Source organism: Anguilla anguilla, chromosome 16 (genome assembly GCF_013347855.1).
Source record: "Anguilla anguilla isolate fAngAng1 chromosome 16, fAngAng1.pri, whole genome shotgun sequence".
Lineage (NCBI taxonomy): Eukaryota > Metazoa > Chordata > Actinopteri > Anguilliformes > Anguillidae > Anguilla > Anguilla anguilla.
Window position 1 is genome coordinate 22,260,424 of NC_049216.1, and position 16,356 is coordinate 22,276,779.

Below are 16,356 nucleotides of genomic sequence, written 5' to 3' on the forward strand. Positions count from 1 at the left end.
TGCGCTTCTGTGAGTAGTTTGGGCATGGTGGGGAGGGAAGGGACATACAGATACAATCGGTAATTCAAAAATGGGAGAAAAGATTATGCTGGTGATGATTTTGACACGATAAACAAGTCTATGGGACAATAAAATCCTTTTAGGTCAGAAATGTTCCTAGAATATCCTCAATGTAGATTTCCTGGATGGTTAGAATGATGTTTAGCATATCCCTAGAAGCAATTTTCATGTAATTCAGTTATGGTTTGTATGCCATGGAGCCATAAAGAAAACTCCAATGGAATATTCTACAAGTCACAAACCTTCATTGCTTTCAAAACTTCCAAACTGATTTCCAGCTCTTGGCAATGGAAATGCCGCAGCAGGTTAAAAGTTATTGACCACAATCTCCACTGCTGAGCCAACATACTTTCCTATGTTGTGTCCTCATGGAAGGTTAAATACATTTTTTGACCCTTTAAATGCCATCATTTCACTTGCTTCCATTCAATAATTTTATTATGATTTAGTTTTACACAACAATTTTTTCATTTACTCAAAAATTCATAAAACAATGGGGAAAACGAAAAAAGGTGTCAGGAAATGTAGAAAATGAGGAAATAAATAAATTAATAAAATCAGGTTTGCTATAGAGGATCCAGCCATATAAAGCCCACTTTTGTTCAGATACAGCGACAAACCACAGGTAGGACTTTAAATTGAGATTTAGAGTGGGTCCAGAGTTACTTATTTCTCCTTTATTCGCTTCGTGTTTAACCCCTCATCCATTATTGTTCCAAAACTTCAGCTGCTCCATTTCCATTCCAAACCAACTACAGACATCAAGGGAAGGCTGACTGAATGTAGGAAATGCTGTGTCTACCATAGGTTACCTTACCTGATAAAAGGTGGTCACTGTTCCTCTGCAATAAAAGAAAAGTAAAAGATTACATCAGATGACACAATCCAAATAAAAGAGCAGTGAAACAAAGGATAACATGTCACATGACTAAATGACCTCCATCAGATGTTAGAGAGCTCAGCTGCGCCGCGCCTGTTTGACCGCGTGTTATTTGCATTGGATTAGAGCATTTGCGTCATGTCAACATCAAGAGCTTGCAGTACAGTGTTCTCTCCGGAGGCTTTACTGTACGTCCTGTTTGAAGCACTGTGGCCTCTCCCCCACCACCCAACCCCCAACCCCCTGCCCCCACCCCCGCGCATTGTGCCTGTTGATCATTTACTGAGTGCAAATGTTGCGTTTGTGTGTTTATTGTTCTGCTGGGGATAGCGGTGAAAGCTGTGTGGCCCGCAGAGGACTGTACATATGTGCACATTTTGAACGAAGGACCCTATTATCGCCCAAAGTCACATTGGGCGGGGGGAGCGGGGTGGCGTGGGGGGGCTCTGACAGAAATATTTGCAGAGCAGCAGGGAGGTGTCCTGAGATACAAAAGGCAGAGGATGAAATGAGGAGGCGGGACCGTGAGCGAACTAGCAGTCGGGCCGGGCATGACCGCTTTTGAAGATTGTTTGCTCTTCATGCATGACGTCCCATTTCGTTTTGAAACCGAATACCAGCGGGCTGAAACAATGCAGCAGGGATGGAGGTCAAAGTACTAATGTACTGCAGTGGCGTGAAGTAATGGCGAGGCCAAATTAATATTTCAGTACTGTTCACAGTTAAAATGAATGAATACTGAAATAAGTGGTGTGCTCACTACAGTAACACCACTGTAGGGCCTTTGGACAGAGTATGGACACATCGTACTGCAATGTGTTAACAGCGTCCAGCCAGGAAAGGACGTGCATACTGCAGTCAAAGCATGTGGTAGCCAGGCCTGAAGGCGTTAGAGCAGTCAAAATGAGCTGCGCAGAGCTCATGAAGTTTATGATGACTACTGTGAAAAAAGTGACGAATCCAAGCATGCTGAAATCATCCTGCAGCCTCGTGGTGTGTCAGGTGATTGTGTGAGCTGCGATTAAAGCGCGGTCATGATGGGACATGTCTGCTATAGTCATGTTCATACGGTCAGTTTTGTGGGCCGGAGGAATTTTACGAGATGCACTCTCAGTGAAAAACGAGCATTCAACAGGAAAATGCAGGAGGCAGGCACAAAAACGTTAGGCTTCGGCTACAGACCGCCATTCCACCGGCAGTCTTTTCTCTCTCTCTCTTTCTCTCCCTCCTCCCCCTTATCCCTCTCTCCTCTGTCCTCCTGGGACCATATCCAAGTTCCCTGTGGAGACAGCAGCCATTTCCTTCAGAACAGCCTGGACACATTCCTTGCATTCCGATTGGCCCATTTAAACAGCATTCCGGCCTGGGAAAACCCGGCTCTGAAACCATGGTCTCGCTGCTCTCTCTCTCTCTCTCTCTCTCTCTCTCTCTCTCTCTCTCTCACAAACACACACACACACACACACACACAATCTCTCTTTTTTATCTTGCTCTCTCTCTCCCCATTTATCTTGCCATCTCTCTATCCCTTTATCTTGACATTTTGCTCTCTCTCTCCCTCTCCCTTTATCTTGCTCTCTCTTTTTCCTCTTTCTCTCTTGGGCTGGTGTTCTCCAGATAAATAGACAGTAATGACTATGAAAATGTTTACAGTCAGTCCTGGGTCACAGACAGTAGAGTGTATTGTGCGTCTTTACTGAGGGCCGCCACTGTGTCTTGGCCTTCACAGGGCCTATGGATAATTTGGGGAGGGGGAGGGGGCAGGGTGAGGGTGAATTATTACTTTCCAGACTTTCCAAATCCCATCCCCTCTCCCTTGGCTATGTCTCTGCTAAGGACCCATTGGGAGACTCAAACAGATGGTCTGAACGTGTGCTCTGGCATTAAAGCAGAATCAGGTGAGGGCTTTGGACTGGCAGCAACTTGACAGTGGTAAGTTCCAGTCTGCCCTGGTTATCAACATCACATGTACTTTTCAGCCAGCACCCTGAGTCAGAATGTATTTCAATGTAAGGGGTGTCTTCACCCTACTCTTTCCGGTTAGTGCATGTGTGGCACTAACCGGAAAGAGAATTTTCTAACCCATTTAAAAATAAAAAATCAGGCTGTTCCGCTTTGGTTCCATGTGACATGCTTACTTGAAATGCCACAACGGCATATTTTTTGCTTAGAAACTCTCACTAAAGGAGTAAGAAAGGAAGTTTTATTGTACATGTCGTTCATGATGGGAAAAAAACATGCTATCTGTTATCATAGTATTAATGTACCCTGATCCATAAAAATCATTTAAAGTCACAGTAATACACACAGACACAAATTGCAGGTCAGGAAATTCATAAATAAGCATCAACTTTAGTGGGACCAAACAGGAAGTGAACATCCAGGCGACACCCCCATGGGAACCCAACTGAAAGGGAAATTAGGATGGAGCCAATCACACACTGTTATCAGCGCCACACTCCACCCAAAAATGTTTTTTCCTGGATTCACCTCCCTCCGTCCCTCAGACTTTCACAGATAACCTTGATTCTGGAAGGACAGTGCGCGTGAGTGCGTTTGCATGTGCGTGCTTGAATTGCGTGTTTGATTGTGTGTGAACGTTTATATGTGTAAAGAGAGAGAGTGTGTCGGTTTGTGTGAGAGTGTGTGTGTGTGCGTGTGTTGAAGGGTGTGAGTGTTTGTGTGTGTGTGTTTGTGTGTGTGTGTGTATGTTGTGCTCTCATTAATTGTCAGACATCACTGGTGAGAAAAGTGGAGGTGTGAGGCTGACCTTGTTATCAGGAGTAGAGGAGCCAACATTTCCTCCTTCAGCTGAATCCGGCTGATCCTTCATGCTTCACATCAGCAGTCCTGCGCAGGCAGGATGGAGGGAGCAGGGCTGAAATGAAAACACAAACTTGAGCAACTATACACACGCAAAGCTACCCTGATGAAGAATCCAAAAAAAAAAAGAAAAAAAAAAAGCGTGCAAGGAATTTGTAGAGAAAACAAGCAGTGTTGTAATAACCACAGACAATTTGGACAAACAGACTCTAAACATCCAGAAAGGCCAGGCCTTGACTCAGCATAAACACATTAAAGCACTCGGAGCACCAAGCAAATGACAAAACATGTAATTCCATTACAACATAACAAGTAGCATGACTGTGAACGAAACTATACTTACGCAGACACAGGTTCTGGCAGTAGACTAAGCCCAGGATTAAACTGCACAATACACTGGGAACACAAGAAGGGAATGCATTGGAAAAATATGTAGCAGAATGAATGCAATTTGACTTTGATACTGCTTGATGGTTTTAAAAAAAAGAAACGCAAACAAGAAAGGAAAGGAGCAAATGAGCTTTATGGACACACTGGTGTGATCCTGAGGCCCTCTGTAAGGGCTCGCCTCTGGATCAGAACGGGGGATGTGGTCAGGGCCTGCTGTGTTTTCGTGCTCTGGAGCGCCTGGGCTGGTGTCGAGAGGTGACTGCACACTGTCTGAGTGCATTTCCAGAAGCTCTGCCTCTCTTAAAATAACTTCAGGGCCAGGCTGCATACCAGCTCCCCCTCCCTCTCTCTGTCTCTTTCTCTCCCTCTTTCTCCTTCTTTCTCATTCTTTCTCCCCCCTTGGACTAACTCTGATTTTAATTCCACACAGCACAGCACTACCGCTGGCTGAATTTAGTGGAGATGAAAACCCAGACCAAAGCATCAGACGGGCAGCTCTGCCCAGTGTCCACTTCCTGAAGTTTGTCCACCGGGGGTGCTGGTGAGACAGAATGGCTCTGCACTGTGGTCTGAAATCGCTTTCTTCTTTCTCACCCCACTGACCCGGGTCTCCATAGGAAATGCAGTCTGCCTCATGCATGTGCCTGTCGCCTAAATAAGGTACAATGCACAAAATATCGAGAGATGTGGTCTAGGCCTGGAAAATGCTGTGTGATTAAATACCCCCCCCCCCCCACACACCACACACAGTTATACACACGTACACACACACACACACAGAGCAAAGCTGAACTCACGAGCTGAAGAACGTGAACATATTCCCCACACCAGCAAATAAACCCAGGCTGTGTATAATTTAATTACAGGTTTCAAATAGACACATGAATGGAAAGGACCAGTGAGGCCCTGTTTCATAGGCCCGAACAAAGCCTCCAGGGTTTGGGTTACAGCCAAAAGCAGAAATGGAAAAGGGCACATAGATTCCTTATTAATTCAACATCAGAGTTAAGTTTAAGACCAATGAGGTTTTCATTCATAATTACAAATGGAAAGCAAAAAAAAAAAAAAAATGGTCTGAAAATAGACTTCCTGTCTGAAACAGCTGGAAGACAGTGGGCATGTCTGAAATGATGTCAGAACTACAGGCGTGGCTCTGTCACTATGCACTACGGGGAAAATAACAAGCCTTTTTTGGGAACAAAATGTACTTTTGTAATCCTCTCCTGAGTCCCATTCACACTCTTCCTCGTATTGGCTCAAGATAGACCGAATTAGCACCTTCATAAATTCCTCACGCACATCAGCCAGAATCCACAAACCAAGATTGCCCCTTGCTCACCCACCTCATGCCCACCCCCTTTTTAGGAAAGAGAGGAAAATTACTCACAGACCAAGATTTTAAAACAATTAAAATAATTTCCTATTTATTTCCTACAGAAAATGACTCAAGTAATAATGGCAACAAGGAAAAGGGGAAAACAGCAAGAACCTGTCAAGATTATGAAAACACATTCTCTGCATAATATTTTTAGCATGAAGTATTTTTCCCCTCTGTTTACATCATAACCAATGAATCCCAAGGCAGACAGTGGATATGACTCCTTGGCAGATTTTTGCTACTTCAGCTGATTCCGCTGTTGAGCCATTCACTCAATTTTCCATTTTCCCAAACATCAAAGTGCATGTGAGTGTTCTGTTTAAGCTCCACGCTAAAAAAAAAACAGCAGGATTACTGCTGTACATTTTGAGGAAATGCATAAGACTAATTAACTTCTTATTATGATTACGTCTGGAGAACAGGCCAGGGAACAGCAGAGATGTGGAAAGGCTCTCCTGGAATTAGGTTTGACACCTCTGTGCTAAATCAACGGGGTCCCCGGTGAAGACATACCTGAGGCCTTACCGGAACAGCCGCCGTCCGGCATTACCGGTGCTCATCAAGAGGGCCTGTGTGTGGTAAGTGACCCACAAAGAAAAGACATTTAGGGAATGTGAGAAATTTTCAACAAGCTTCTATAATGCAAACATACTCAGTATTGTCCCTTGGAATTAAACATATCAGCACAAGCATTTAGGATGATCATGCAGACAGAACTCGGTGACCTTGTTAAACGACTGGTTTTGTTTTAACAGATTTTCCTCTGGCTGTTGCCTGAATGGCCCCTTAATGTGCGCAGAGCAATGTGATAAATGGCTGTGCTTCTCAGCTGTTCGTGCAGCTATGCTTTCATTTCCTAATTTCAGACAGGGCGCTCAAGAGCACGGTCTCCAAACTGTAAACAAGATTTGGGGAAACTGTCTGCAAACGGGCTTTCGCTCAGGGCTGTCCATGTTAGAACATCAGGGCATTGCGGGACTGAGGCAGGGCTCAACTGCAGGGCCTGCTCTGCTGGCAGAGTCTGTGTGAGGATGCATGTGTGGGTCAGCTGTCTCTGCTCTTCCACAATACCACGGCAGTCTTATCTCCTTCTCCTGCCCTTCCGTCAAATAGGGAGAGAGAGGAAGGGAGAGCAAGAGGAGGCAAGGAGAGAGAGAGGGAGAAGGAGAGAAAGAGAAACACAGAGGCTCTGTTTTGTGCAGTACATTGACAATTGCCATATGTTCCAGAAGCATCCGACAGCCTCTACTGCAATAATACCCTCTATGCACCTGGTCCCGTTCATCAGGGATTGGCGATTAAACAGTTACACAAACACACTGCAGAGTGCATCGTGTTCATCCATGTTCTATTCTCCAGGTGAACATAACGGTCTCTCAGGTAACTGGCCCTTCCTGCTGTATTTATTTATACATCTGTGGAAATGGATGAAGTTGTTTTACATTTGTATGCGATTATGGCACCATAATATTAAACTTAAACTGCATCTTGAAATAATCCACATGCTATGTATTCTCCCTGAAAAAGCTGACATCAACAACAGGACAAAATCCAAGTGCATTCTCGGAATGTGAATTATATGTCAGATAATGCCTGAGGCTGGTGCTCTGAGCTGCCTTGCAGAGAAAATCTCTCCAAAAACCATTAAAACACATGAGAGTGGGGCATTTGCAGGAAGGGGTGCAGCTCACTCAGCTGTCCTCTGGACAGTACCCCACCAGTGAGGTGGCTGGGGTGCAGTGGGGGGGCCTTGAACAGTCCTCTTTCCTGCACTTTGCAACAGATGTTACTGCCTCCTCCCCACAACTGAACTCCTGTACTGCAGTTGTGTTTGTCCTCTTCCGGGGCACAGTAACATAGCTCCCTTCCTGAAAGCCTGATCTATTTGTACAGCTGGATATTTACTCACGCAGATCAGGTTTGGTACCCTTGGAACGCCATAACACCAGCGCCCCACAAGGGATTTAAACCTGTAACCCTCTGGTCATAAGTCTCGAATCTAGAGGGCTGTGTCCGCACTGCTTAGCAACACCTGGAGCACGGAATAAAGACTTGGGCTAGAGGGGGTTGTCCTCTTAGTCTCTCCTGTGATCCTCTCTGCTGCACTCCTTATTTAAAATTGCACATTATTTACCCACTCACACTGTGCGCTCCCATGATTCCCCACACAGCCAGGGTCACAGATGGTTTTGGTTTCCCTGAAGTAAAAGATCGTCAAGCTAAAAAAATCTCATTGAAAATATGAAATTGTACCATTCTCAGGGCCAAGTGTTTTTTATTTGAATTGAGGTGTCTTTCACAACTTTATGTTTTTCATTAATTTATGTTTTCGTCCAACAAATTATCCCATTTGTAAGTTTCTTGGGAAATTCATAGCTACAGCAATGAAATTCCCAAATGGCCTCAGTGTTTGTCCTCTGGCAAAGCCCTATCATCCACCAAACAGAAATAGACGTAGCAAAGTAAATATGCAGAACTCTCACTCACTCACTCTTATTCATGTACACCCACACTCACTGTGGCACACACACACCCATGCACACACCATACACACACACACACACACACACAGACACAGATACACACGTGCACACTCATGCACACACACACACACACACACACATGCCCTCACACACACACACACACACACACACACACACACACGCGCACACACACGCACGCACACACACACCCGCTTACCCACCCCCAAGCAGACACACCTCTCCCACTTCCCTTTCCCTATGTCCTCTCTTCTCACTCTTTCTTGTCACTCTCATACACAGTAATCTTAGATCAAGGGTCACCATGTTATTTATTGGACCGTTATTAAATGATTTTGCATTTGGATCCTATCAGCAGAACTGTGGGAAAAGGAAACGGATGCAGTACTGCAGGGTGAGTCCCTGCCTCAGCAGCAAGTACATGTGGTAACCAGAGCAGGGAGCACACTCATATTAAACATTACTGTTCAAACATACGCACATACACTCAACAACACAAAGACTAACACACACTCAGGAACAGACACACACACATTATCACCCACATCACTAACATACGATCTTGCGCCACCACCACTTAAACAATGTGTGTCATTCTGCAGGAACAATGCTAGGGAGACCAGGCCATCAGTCAGAGCTGACTGCTCGGCTAAATTTAGGAAAACTTCTTTCGCACAATCAGCATTTTCAGTCAGAGCAGCAGATAAATGGAACTCAATTCCCACCCATATAAGAGAATGCACAAGCTTCAGTATTTTTAAAACAACACTTTAAACATGGCTCAAGACAAACCAATCATGTGATCACTGATCTAAACCTATGTATGGAACCAACTGTTTTCCAACATGGAGAGTATGTAATGCATATTTTGTATGATGTTGTTTTATATGTGATGTACTGTTTGTAAATTTTGCTAATTGTATTGTTTTTAATTTTTTGTATTGTATTGTTTGTATTGTACTGTATTGTTTTTAATATCTACCTGCCCAGGGACCGCAGATGTAAATTAGCTATATAGCTAACTCTGGCCCAACGGTTGTATTGTGCATGGCCCCTGTTAAATAAACAAATAAATAAAATAAATACACACAGACCCACAGAGACCCACACACACACACACACACACACACACATATAAATGCATACACACACACTGACTATCACACACACAGAACCCCCCCCCCCCCCCCCCCATACACACACATATAAATTGCATGTCCAGAAATTCGTAAATCTTCTGTATGTTACCTGGGAGTTTTTTCCTGACGAGGAATGACAACCAGTGATTTTATGATATGGGTGAACTCTTAACACCACCAACGGGCTTCGGAACCTGAAAAACCGAAAAGTCTCCGGAGTTTAGATAATCTCCACAGCACTTAAGAAAAGGATGAAGTCTGAATTCTCCAGAACACTACTGACATCAAGTACTGTACATTCTGCGGAACTCTGTAAATACAAACACCAACATATTTTATTCAAGAGGGTCATAATGAACACACAGATTATTTTCTGTGCGCCGAACACTTGGATCTGTTTCTCTACACAGGGCTGTTTGTTTAATGATTCCAGGAAATTAAATGCTCATTAAAAAATTGTATACCAATTAACTGCACAATATAATGAGGGCAGCCATACGTATTCACTTTAACATCAGGGGGCTTATCTTTCTTTAAAATCACTCACTCTCAAATGGGAAATAGCAGCTTCTTTTAATTCAATGCTTCACCAGCCACACCTGTTCCAACAATCAGCTGTTATGAAACCTGAACCCTACAAAATAGGTTCCATATTCTCTGCCTCCAAGAAAAACCAGAAAAATAAAGTATTCCAAATGGAAAGTTCAGGGTTACTGTACACATATGTGATGAAAATGAAATAGATGAAGTATATTTGCCATACTCAAATTCGAAAGGTAAATTCCATCTTAAAACAAACCCACCCTCAATAAAAGCAGAGCAGTTATATTGCTATTACACCATTCAATAAATACACGGAACAAACTACACATTCCCTTTGAACATGCCAAATTCAAACATTCATTCAATTAATTAAAGCTTTACTGGATAAATTCAAATCATTACACTATAGATTTGTATCTCTGTCTCCATCTATGGTCAATTTAAACATATTCAAAGGAAACTACTCTTTTGATTGCCTAAATTTAAAACAAACTGTTAAGCAAGTTATAAATGTAGGCTTCATTTGTGCTAACACGCACAAACAAACAAACATGTTCTAACACAAAAGTTTAGCTAAAGAGAGACAAAAAATACTTGGATCACGGCCATTCATTTTAAGAACACCCAGAAGAACATGTGACTACAATTTACACCCCCCCTGTTTTTATACTAAGAAGTGAAAAACATTGTGAAATTTTTGAGTGATTAATCAAAACTGTTTCAATTGAAATGGGACGTGTATGGCAGCACAGGGAGCTGATAAACTGCAGCTTGAGAATGCAAGGCCTCTCTTACTGAGGAAAAAATGGGAAAAGAAGAAACTAAAGACACAGGAAACAGTGGTACATAGGAAAGAATGAGTGTAGATGAGAGGCTAGTAAATGCTGATGAACCACTTTATGAAACGCTTGCTCCTCGGCAAAATCTTAGCTGCACCCTGGCGCCACCAGCTGGTCAGTTTGATCCATTGCTTGATCTGGGTGGTACAGGATGTAAGATGGCCATCAAGTCTTCATACATTATTGATTTATAGCAGGTGGTTGACAATAATTTGAGGCAGAAGTCCGATTAAACTCGAACAAACAACCCGATTAAACAAACTCAATAATGTGATTCTTGGATTAAATTAATTTTTAACACATAGAACAGTTCATAAGGAAATCTAACCAAAAGTTTTTTGTTTTTATTTTGCATTCAGGCCATCTAATAACCAAATAAAAATGTTAAAAATGTTCTGCCCCATTGTAAAATTCAATAACCAGAAACTTTAGCATAAAATAACTGGCTCACAAATAAAAGCAATGTAAAAAAACAATACAATTAAAGCAAAAGAACAAAAACCACACTCGTCATTTGTTTGGTGATTTTTTTTATTTTACAAAAATTGGGCTTTCGTTACACATTTTGCTTCTTGAAGCATCAGGGTTGCCGAAATGCTCTAAAAACATTCAATAACCAACAATCCCTGCAAAACCCATGGCTCACTTCAACAAGGACAAAAGGCAACAACTATAGCAAAAATATACTTGCAGCTGACAAACTGGCAGCAATGAGAATCTGTTCCTGAAATCTGAGAACTTCGACAAAGATTACAGCAAACATCTCTGTGTGCTTCATGGAAAGAAGAGTTCTTTTTTAAAATCTTCACCAGTGTTACCAACTCAGAGGCGTCAAACCAACGATATGCATAGGTAAAGAGTTCAGAAAAGGGAAGAATTATAGGTCAAAATGGTACATAAAATACACAAGGATATGGCTTGCTGTTTTTTTAACAAAAATGTGTAAAAGTAATTAAATATAAATAAATAAGCAAGTAGGACCATCGGGCGCATTAGCCATTAGCTTAATGAAAGGTATAACTCCAACACCTCCTGAGATATCTCCTAAACTGTCCAACAGTACAAGTGAGCTCTCTACACAAACAGATACGTTTTATTTCATATCTGGCATCTTGGTCAGATCATAGCCAAGGCGAGTAAATGCAGCGTTGCAAAATGCAGAATAACTTGAGGAACTAGATAAATGCATTTTTCACACGAGCAGACATGTACAGCAACCAGCTGCGATGCAACACAACTGGACCAGATCTGTTTGCAGGCCCTGCTCAGGTTGAAAACAACATTTTTGTCTTTCCTTTGTCATCTTCTTTTAATTAACCCTGACACAACATGCTTATACATCAGTGGGGCAGATCTGTAAGCATATTCTGGTGGGGTTAAAATAAGAGAAGATTTCTGTCTGTCTTATATCTTATTTCTTCTTTCATAAAATAGTTAACCCTGGATACTACATGCTTATTTCCAAAACCATATGCACAATTTTTAAACCTTCCTCTGTTTTCCATTTCTCTCCTACTTCCCTGAATCTATACCACTAATAGTTTTATTGCCTAACCTTATGCAATCTTCTGTGTTTAAAATACACGATAAAGAGTTTCTGTAAAAGCATGCTTATACACATTCCTTTCCTTTAATTGTCATAGTTCCTCTTTTTCAGAGCCGGTTTTCAAGTTTACATGGGTTTGAGTAACACAAGCTTTATTGAGATGGTGTAGGTTGTCGAACCTGACACACGGCATGAGAAAACAGAATTATCTGAATCATTCTCAAGACCTAAGCAGAGACCTGTAAAAGGGAACATTTACAAGACTGAATGACATCACACTACTCTGTCAGCCAATGGAATGGGTGCAACACAGATCCCTGGTGAGTCACTTCCTGTCTGTGGTTGCACAATAATGTATACTGTTATAGGGTTTTTCAGTGCCGTAGGTCAGTCCAGTGAATCTAACGAGCGTTCATCAGCGGGGTGCAGAGTTACATCTAATTAAAAGGATTGGCAGACCCGCAAAGTAAATAAAGACTATATTTATAAAAAAAATAAAGAAAAAATACTGAAAAAGACAGTCTATCTGTTCTTTCATAAAGTGTAGTTCTATTTCAAAATGCACTATTACTGTATACATATCCATCCCTCTTTTATCATAAAGGTAAATGCTTGAAACGCAAAAATTGTCTATCTATGTACTTCAGGGGAATAATATTGGCAATAAATGAAAGTACATTTATTTTAGGCAATAGAATCTGTCTTTTCCATCTCTCACCATTCATTGCGTTTCTGTGGCCTTTTTGTTTCCAAAGACACAATTTATGTTCATGTCCTTGAACACCATTTGGGCTCTGTAAAAAAGAAAAAAAATATCCCAAGGATCCAGCAAGGTTTCTTAGAAAAATAAATAGACAACAACAAAAAACTAAAACATTTCTTATTTAGATTACTCATCTGATTTAATCTCCACCCACTACTAATAGATGTTTTTCAGTGTTTAATTACCTGAGGATGGCCCCACAGAAGAATGGATTGTGGTAACCACCGAGACAAAACACTCAAATCGAATGTGGCATTTTGCTAAAATTCTCAATACTAAAATGGATCCTTACAAGGAGTCACTGAAAATAACACTGAAAGGAATGATTCAGAGAAGCTCCAATAGAATACTTTGGATCATAAAGGTTCTGCATCCCTTGTCTAGGGCTCGTCCTCATACCCAGTACTGGTTCTTTTTCAGGGGTGGGTTGGTTGTCCGACAGTGTTGCAGGAGTTCCGGGTCAGGCTCCTTGGAGTCCATGCTGGACATGGGGATGCTGTTGGCGGGGTCGGTCTTCCGGAAGGTCTCCTGCTTGACCTCCCCATTCTTGGGCTTGGCAGCAACGTTCTGGACGTCGTGCTTGCCCGTCTTGTTCCGTCTCACAAGATAGTAGGCCAGGGCGAGGGCCAGAAGGAGCAGGAGCAGGATGACCAGGATGGGGATGAGGATGGCCCATAGGTTGCTGGGCCGGGACACGACAGGCTTGCGTTCGGAGTGGTCTGGGCTGGGGGTGGTGGCGGAAGATCCGGCATCAGGCGAGGGAACCTTGAGGACTTTGGCCCCATAGACCGCTGAGGGCTTGTAGGGGGCTGTCCTGAAAGACAGTGTCCCCTCGGCGGGCGGGACCCCGTGGGCCTGGAGGAGGAACTCGAACCGGTCGTCCTGAACACTGTCCCTGGCCTGGAGGTCCTTCAGCACCTCCAGGCCGATGCGACCCTCCTCCACGTCCTTCTGGGTAAAGGTGCTGATGGGCCGCCCGTCCTCCTTCCCCCCCACCCGCACGAAGCAGGCCGAGCGCGGCTGCCGGGTGATTCTGAACGTGGGCACCTCCATGGTCTTGTTGGCCAGCGGAGAGGCGTCCAGCAGGCGTTGGTCCACCAGCACGGTGGAGGCGCGCGGCAGGAGGGGCCGGGCCCGGGGCAGGTTCACCAGTGGCGTGGCGGTGATGTTGAGCACCGCCGAGGCGTTGGCGGCTCGGCTGCGGGCCAGCACGGCCACGCAGTCCCGCGAGGAGGTGGACTTGACGAAGCGGACGCTGACCCGGCCCTCCCGGATCTGCCGCTGCGTGAAGGCGGAGGTGGGCTGCCGGTCCACCATCATGGCTGCGTACTCGGGGACGTTGGTGATCTTGTAGATGACCTCCTCCTCGCTGGGCCCACCTGTGGTGGCCTTCAGCATGGCCTCTGTCACCAGGGTCTCGTCGTCCCCCTGCCTGACCTGGATCTCGCGGGACAGAGCCAGCTGTAGGGTACGGGCCAGGACCCCGATGTGCAGGGAGTGCGACTCGGTGCGGTGCCGGCCGTCTGACACGGTGAACTCCAGGAAGCCGTTGGCCAGGGTCCCGTCGCTGACGAAGGTCACCCGCCCGCCGTTGACGTCCTCCTGGGTGAACTTGTCCATTGGGCTGCCGGTCTCGGCGTGGACCAGGCGGCCGTTGGCAGGTGGGCGGGTGACGGTGAAGAGGATGTCAGTGGGCGAGCTGTCCTGGTCCGCCACGCTGAGGTGCTGAGGCGTGACCACGGCCGAGGAGCCCTGCAGCACCTCCAGCAGCAGGTCCACGCTCACCAGCTCGGGCCGCGCGGGGGGCTCTCTCTGCCTGCCCGTCACCGCGATGATGAACGGCTCCTCCAGGACCTCACTGGACGGTGCCGGGGTCTGGGGGCCCCTACCGCTTGGGTTGAGCCATGCCCGAAAGAAAAAGCTGTCGGACAGGGGCTCGGGGTCCCCTCCGTGGTCATACTCCAGCTCCCCTTTGTCTACTTCCTCTTGCAGGAAGTAGGGGGTGTTCTTGGGCAGCTCCACGTCCCCCAGCATAAGGGTCCCGTGGGACGGGAACTGGATCACCTCAAACACTACGCCCATGGATCCCCGCTTCGACTCCGGCACACTGGCCAGCAGGTTGGAGGCATCCAGCCTGGAGCTGTCAATCACCTTCTTCTGACCTTTCAGAAGGTCAAGACCTGGGGTTAACACAGAGCACAAAAACACACGCATATGCTTATCCTCAGTTCCACTGGCCATTCAAAGATTAGACTGAGAGAGGGGGTGTAGAAAACTTTAAAAAAACTGCTCTTGTCTGTGCAATTCAACATCTTATAAATAATAATAAACTTTATTTATACAGTGCTTCTCATACAGACATTCAAAAGCATATGTATTTGATTATTTTTCCAGCATGTACACTTTATAGAGCTACGTGCTGGACTATTCTTCCCCCATCTGTTTTATTCAGCCAGGCAGAAAGCTAGAAAAAGGGTAGGATAAATTTATTAAGCTAATGTTTATCAAAGACATTTATCAGCTCCAGCCTCGAGACCTGATACTTGGGAGTCTGGGGTTCGCAGTGAGCTCCACTGTCAATCTGACTGCCTCTGAACGGAAAGCACCTCAGGGACCATGAAATAACCCTGAAAATGGACATTTTCTGCAGGGCTGATGCCTTCTGTCATTTCCCAAAGGTGAATTTTGTGGAAAACTCAATCACACATGATAATTAATGAGTTGGACAGGCAGTGCACTTTGATTTACTGAACTTTCTGTTTACCGAATCAAATATATCCCTGATCTCCTGAATGCCCAAGAAAACTTGCATGCAAAATACAATTACTCAAAAATGATCAGTTTTCAGAGGCCTGCTGTAAGTGTTGCATCACAAATCAAGGATGGTAAACATTTATTTTTATAAAAGGTCAAATATTTGAATATCAGATTAAACTATTGGTTTGTGACGTCTTGGTCAGATATTTCAGCAATCAATCATGTTTTTCTCACCACAAGCAAATAAATGTAACCAGTTTTGCTGAGCTTAATTAAATAATCACTGGATATGCTGAAAAATAAAGAGGAAACATGAAAATAAACAAATGATATACACAAAACCAGGGGTAATTGGGTGTCTGGGACCTCCACTGAATAGTCAGAGTGAGTGATCATCCTTGAAACCTTTGGGAAATAAAAGCAACATAAGTGAGAGAAAAATAGAAGGAAGCAGAGAGGACAGCGTGTATTTGAGTCAGCTGATGAGGGGTGGACTGATCTGAAATAAAACTGAGAGAAGAAAAATGCTGGAACATCTGGAAAAACTGAAGGAGAAAGAGAGAGAAAGAGACTAGGCCCTCCACAAATGACTCCCATGCTCCTCCATTTTATTACAGTACCATCAGAATTTCATCTGGAGAAAAAATAAAACGTTTGACATCTAAAAACAAAACATTTAGCATTCAGTTCAGTGGAGCACGCTAAAAACACTGCTCTTGAGGTTACTGGAGCAATCT

General features: G+C 44.2%; 1 protein-coding gene across 1 annotated transcript in view; it reads right to left on the minus strand.

Moving 5' to 3' along the window:
* Positions 1–11,066: 11,066 nt before the first annotated feature.
* Positions 11,067–16,356, minus strand: part of cspg4 (chondroitin sulfate proteoglycan 4) — a 52,461-nt gene continuing 47,171 nt past the window's right edge. The window contains exon 10 of the mRNA XM_035396706.1: positions 11,067–15,042. Within this exon, the coding sequence (XP_035252597.1) occupies positions 13,256–15,042 (1,787 nt within the window). The 3' untranslated portion in view covers positions 11,067–13,255. The remainder of the gene's footprint in view (positions 15,043–16,356) is intronic.